Source organism: Muscardinus avellanarius (genome assembly GCF_963383645.1).
Source record: "Muscardinus avellanarius genome assembly, chromosome: 5".
NCBI lineage: Eukaryota > Metazoa > Chordata > Mammalia > Rodentia > Gliridae > Muscardinus > Muscardinus avellanarius.
The window spans coordinates 72,005,754-72,011,917 of record NC_137790.1 but is presented as its reverse complement, the minus strand read 5'-3'; the positions used below and the strand labels follow the sequence as shown (position 1 = coordinate 72,011,917).

Here is a 6,164-nt window from a genome sequence, read left to right as displayed (position 1 = left end):
GTTTAAATCTTCTGTTCGAAGCGGTGTTTTGTTAATCCCCGAGTACTCAGTTTCTCTGGCTGGTAGAGTTGCTCAGTGTTCTCAAACATTTCAGAGGTGAGGGGGTTCCTTGGGCCGGCCGCGCCCCTTTTTATAGTATTTGTAAGTACTTAACAAAAAGAGGGAGCACTTCAAGCCGTGCTGCTGATTCAGTGCGTATCAACCAGAAATTACAACCAAATCTTTATTTTTCCCCGTTTTGTTTTTAACTACTGCGTAGGGGTCGAGGTATAATCAGCCGACTGCCCTGGGGCTTTAGAACCATGGCAGCTAGGAAGTCTGGAGATCCCGTACCACCGTGGACCCTTCTCTCCTCAGCAAGTCAGCACCGAGAAGCGCCTGAAAAACCGAACTATACTCTCAAACTTACTCTCGTGGGGCATACAGCAGCAGTATCATCAGTCAAGTTTAGTCCTAATGGAGAATGGCTAGCAAGTTCTTCTGCTGACAAACTAGTTATCATTTGGGGAGCGTATGATGGGAAATATGAGAAAACACTCTATGGTCACAGTCTGGAAATATCAGATGTTGCCTGGTCATCAGATTCCAGTCGTCTTGTGTCTGCCTCAGATGATAAAACTCTGAAGGTATGGGATGTGAGATCTGGAAAATGTTTGAAAACACTGAAGGGACATAATAATTACGTCTTTTGCTGTAATTTCAATCCACCATCCAACCTCGTTGTTTCAGGATCTTTTGATGAGACTGTGAAAATATGGGAGGTGGAGACAGGAAAGTGCCTCAAGACTTTGTCTGCTCATTCTGACCCAATTTCTGCTGTGCATTTTAATAGTAATGGGTCCTTGATAGTATCCAGTAGCTATGATGGACTCTGTATAATCTGGGATGCTGCATCAGGTCAGTGTTTAAAAACACTTGTTGATAATAATAACCCTCTTGTCTCTTTTGTAAAATTTTCTCCGAATGGCAAATATATTCTCATTGCAACTTTGAACAATACTATTAAACTGTGGGATTACAGCAGAGGCAGATGCCTGAAGACATACACTGGTCATAAAAATGAGAAATACTGCATATTCGCCAATTTTTCAGTTACTGGTGGAAAGTGGATTGTGTCTGGTTCAGAGGATAACCTGGTTTATATTTGGAACCTTCAGACTAAAGAGATTGTACAGAAATTACAAGGTCACACAGATGTTGTGATCTCCGTAGCTTGTCATCCTACAGAAAACATCATTGCATCAGCAGCATTAGAGAATGACAAAACAATTAAACTGTGGATGAGTAACTACTAAGCCCTTTGGAAATCTAGTAGTAAAACAAAGTTGGTAAATAACTTAGATATTTGAAAAGATAGTTCCTCAAGTATGGCATGGATTTATATTCCTTTTATAAAATATCTTTGTAAGATTTTGAAATTTATAATATAAACTTACAAAATAGACAGTTGTTAAAATATAGAACCTATTTGGGGCTTCTGACTCACTTAAGGCCTGTTAGGAATTTGTGTGTGTGTGTGTGTGTGTGTGTGTGTGTGTGTGTGTTTGGTACTGGGGATGGAACCTGTGGGCATTCTACCTCCAAGCTGTACCCCCAGCCCTATTTTCTTATTTTTTATTTTGAAACAGAGTCTCACTTGAGTTGCAAAGGACCTCACTAAGTAGCTGAGGCTGAATAACAATCCTCCATTCTCAGCCTCCCAAATGCTGGCATTACAAGTGTGTGCCACCAGGCCCAGCTCAGAGTATCATTTTTGTCTCTGGACAGACTTCCATTCTGTGCCTTTCAATGACTGTACTAGGTGGTTCGTATTTGGGGGAATATATGGAAGGTTGACAAGACTAGATGATAAAGTGAGGGAAGCTGGGTGTTCGCAGTATCTAGTTTGGGGAGGTCAGATGAACAAAAGTAGATGTCCTGCGCCATTGCACTTTTGGTGACATACTACATGATGAGATGTGAAACAATCCACAGAATCAGGTCCTGTAAGTTGGGAAAAATAAATAAGTGATAAATAATTGCTAAGAGTCTAAAACTTTTAATTGAAGGACCTCCAACTACCTTATTAGATTGTGCTGTTTTGTGCCATCACTGCCTGCACTTGCCTTGAACCTTAGTGGAGAATGGAGTTGTTTTCCTGCTCGTTTCTATAGGTTCTCTTATAAAATTGAAAATATATATATTTGCCAGTTTGTGTTGTATTAGTTTCATGGACCAGGTTTTCAGCAAATAATGAGCTTGGTGGGATCAGGAAGTATGTCTTACTCATCTTTGTATTCTTGGTTTTTGTAAAGAAGGGATTCAATGTTTGATGCGTGACAATGAATGGTACCATTGGTACCATAAAAATTCCTTGCCTGGTTTCAATATGTTAGTAATAAACTCCCAAAATGGTCATATATTAATTAAAAAGTACCTAATCCTAGCCTCACATATTTACTTTATTCACACAGGAATAAAGGAAATATAGGGTAAAAAAATGTAATGAAGAAAATGGTTTCTGCCCATTTTACATACAGAGACATGATAAACATTAAAAAAATACCACAAAACTCTAGACATTAGGCAAAAATAGTACAACAGAAGGGCATGGTGGTGCACACTTGTAATTCTAGTATGTGGGAGTCTGAAACAGGAGGATGGCAGGTTCACCACCAGCCTTGGCAACGTCAGCGTTCTACAGCTTGGTGAGACTATGTTTCTAAATAAAGAATAAAATAAGGGTATAGCTCAGAGGTAGAATGTCCCTAGATTGAATCCCCAGTAACCCCCCCACACACACACAGTACGATATGACATATGCTTGCAATTCCAGTACTTAGAAGATTGAGATAGGAGGATCATAAGATCTGAGGCCAGCCTCAGCAAACTTAGTGAGAGGTCCTTCACAACATAGTGAGATCTTGTTATAAAAATAAAATAGGTCTGGGGTGTAGTTCAGAAGTAGAATGCCCTGGGTTTAATCCCCCAGTACCACACACCAAAAAACTTTTTGAAGTATGACAGTAAGGCCTGGTGTGGTGGCGCATGCTTGTAATCCCAACATTCATGAGCCTGAGGCAGAAGGATTGTGGTTTTCAGACAGCCTCAGTTACTTAGCGAGGCCCTCAGCAACTCAGTGAGGCCCTGTTTATTTAAAAAAAAAAAAAAAAAAAGCCGGGCGTGGTGGCGCACGCTTGTAATCCCCGCGCTTGGGAGGCAGAGACAGGAGGATCGTGCAGGTTCGAAGCTAGCCGCGCGCACTGGCGTAGGAGACCCTGTTTCCAAATAAAAATGTAAAAATAGGTCTGGGAGTGTAGCCCGGAGATAGAAGGGCTTCCAGGAACCCCAGTATCACCAAAAAAAAAAAAAAAAGCCAGGTGTGGTGGCACATGCTTGTAATCCTAGCATTTGGAAGGCTGAGACAGGATACAGGTTCCCAGACAGCCTCAGCTACTTAGTGAGTCTCTTTGCAACTCGGTGAGACCCTGTTTTAAAATAAAGAATAAAAAATTGGGCTGAGGGTGTAGCTCAAAGGTAGAATGCCCCTGGGTTCCATCCCCAGTACTGCAAAAAACAAAACAAAAAAACCCTAATAATAATATATGACAGTAATTTGTTTGCTTGCCAAGTTCTGAGGAGTATATTAGAGTTACCAGTAGGGTACAACTTTAAAAAAAAAACTGGTATGTGAGAATACTGGAAGAAGTAGGATTAGTTAGAGCCAGGTTGGCCAAAAAATTTATATTTAACCCTTAAAGAGGTAGTCACTATATATTATCAAATACAGAATAACAATGAGAAATAATTGTGTAAATTCTTGCTGCATGGTAACAATTATGAGTGTTTAATGAAACATTTTTATTACAACTTATCTACAAGATTCAACAAATAATAGCTAAAAATGGTATTGTTCTATAAAAAGTTAAGTATTCTTGAAGTACCACATTAAAATTTACCCACATTTAAAACGTTGGTTTAAGCTGGGCGTGGTGGCGCACGCTTGTAATCCCCGCGCTTGGGAGGCGGAGACAGGAGGATAGCGCAGGTTCGAAGCCAGCCACACTGGCTTTAAGAGACCCTGTTTCCAAATAAAAATATAAAATAGGTCTGGGAATGTAGCCCAGAAGAAGGGCTTCCAGGAACCCCAGTAACACCAAAAATAAAAATAAAACATTGGTTTAAGGGTCCCAAAATAATAGGGAAAAACTAATCTTCTAAAATTGTATGAGAAAAATGCCTTTTGATAGAAAATTTAAAAGTGATAAAAATCAAAGAACTTGATATTTGAAAAGAAGCTGGGGTCAAATTACTTTAAAATATATACACATCATTTACATCATCACATTATGAAGCTCTAAGTAGTGTGTTGTCGGGAATCCAGCCCAACAGCGGCGGGGCTTGGTGAGATGATGAGTACCGACGACTCGAACACAAACCCACGAGCTGGGAGTCAAGTCAAGCAACATCTCCTTTATTTCTCTCCAAACAATCATATATATAGCACCAAGTCACGAGGGGAATTCCCATGAGAAATAGCCTAGCCTATCCGGGATAAAGATCACTAGCACGTAGTTTACAGCCAATCCCAGGCCAGTACATGAGCCATTCATGTGTGCAGAAAGCTCCTTTAGCCGGGCGTGGTGGCGCACGCTTATAATCCCCGCGCTTGGGAGGTGGAGACAGGAGGATTGCGCAGGTTCGAAGCCAGCCGCGCGCTGGCTTAGGAGACCCTGTTTCCAAAATGAAAATGTAAAAATAGGTCTGGGAGTGTAGCCCAGAGGTGGAAGGGCTTCCAGGAACCCCAGTACCACCAAAAAAAAAAAAAAAAAAAAAAAAAAGCTCCTTTAAAGGTAGAAAGGGAAAAACAGCTCAGTCTCCCCACCCATAATGAATGGGGAAACCACGCCTTCGTAGCTTCCTCCAGGCGCCATCTTTAGCCCATTTTCTGCTGAATCACTTTACTTAACGTTTTGCCTTAGGCTGCAGGCCGCTCAGGCCAAGGGAAGCTGCATCTCCTTAGGCGCTGTATGGACACACCCCATCAGTGTGTTACATCTTACTGGTTTATTAAAGTTCCTAAACAGCTGTATATAATACATTTTAATTTGTTATAATTCTGAGGAGAACTGGTATGCTGGGATTGGTACAATTACTTGTCATATACTAATACGGCATGTGAGAATAAATGAAATGATCAAAATAGAAACCAGCAGCTACACCTAACTATGAGATAACTTTGTATCCCAAAGTCATACATAAATGAGATATATGTTAGATGTAAATGCTCACCTTTCAACACTAAAAAGAAAATGTATGAGATTTCCCTAATTGAGGAATTTAGTTCCTCTGGCAGCAAAGGGACCAATTGAGAACATTAAGCCATAGAGCTAGGAGGTGACCGTGCTGGTTCCCAGCAAATGAATGATGTGAGAATATCTAAGTCCTCAAAAAAATATGTCCTGGCCAGACCACTCTCATCACCTTACCAGGACATTTTCAAAAACTACTCTCCTAAAAGCCTCCAGGGGCCGAAGATGCACTATGTTGTTTGGCTGTTTCTCCAAAATGTATCTGGGCATTGTACTCAGCTGGCCTTCCTTATCCCTTTAGAAATAAGCACACAGAAGGAATGAATAGAAAACTAGAAATTATTTTGCTTCTGAATAGAAGTCACTTTTGTAGTAGGAATAAAAGTAAGATTTGATTCTCTAACAAGTTTACACACATATAAATATATATATATATATAAATATGTATTTTGGTACTGGGGATAGAACCCCAGGGCATTCTTTCTCCAGGTTACCCCCTCCCCTGCTCTTTTTATTTTTTGTTTCCAAAAGGTCTTGCTAGGTTGCTGAGAGTCTGACTACATTGCTGAGGCTGTGTTTGAACCTAAGAACCTCCTGTCTCAGCCTCCTGAGTAATGGGATTACAGATGTGTGCTACCATGCCTGGCAAGCAAGAGTTAATATTAAAAGTTGAAATAAACTGTCTCATTTTTTCATTTTCTCCAAAAATCTGAGGGGATAAATTTTACTTGAGTCAAAGCTATAAAAGACAAATCATTTTTCAAAAAAAAATTTATTTGTACCTCTACAGCAGAAATAAGTTTGTGCAAAACATACATCAACAACGTGGATCCTCATACCAGATTCTTTTAATGCAGGATCGCAACTTGCTGC

At 40.2% G+C, this 6,164-nt stretch overlaps 1 protein-coding gene across 1 annotated transcript; it reads left to right on the top strand.

The window, feature by feature from the left end:
- Window positions 1-302: 302 nt before the first annotated feature.
- WDR5B (WD repeat domain 5B) lies at window positions 303-1,295 on the top strand (the record flags this gene model as incomplete). The annotated part of the gene is made up of 1 exon (XM_080696531.1): window positions 303-1,295. The coding sequence occupies one exon, from the start codon at window positions 303-305 to the stop codon at window positions 1,293-1,295; it is 993 nt and encodes a 330-aa protein (XP_080552657.1).
- Between the last annotated feature and the right edge of the window lie 4,869 nt (window positions 1,296-6,164).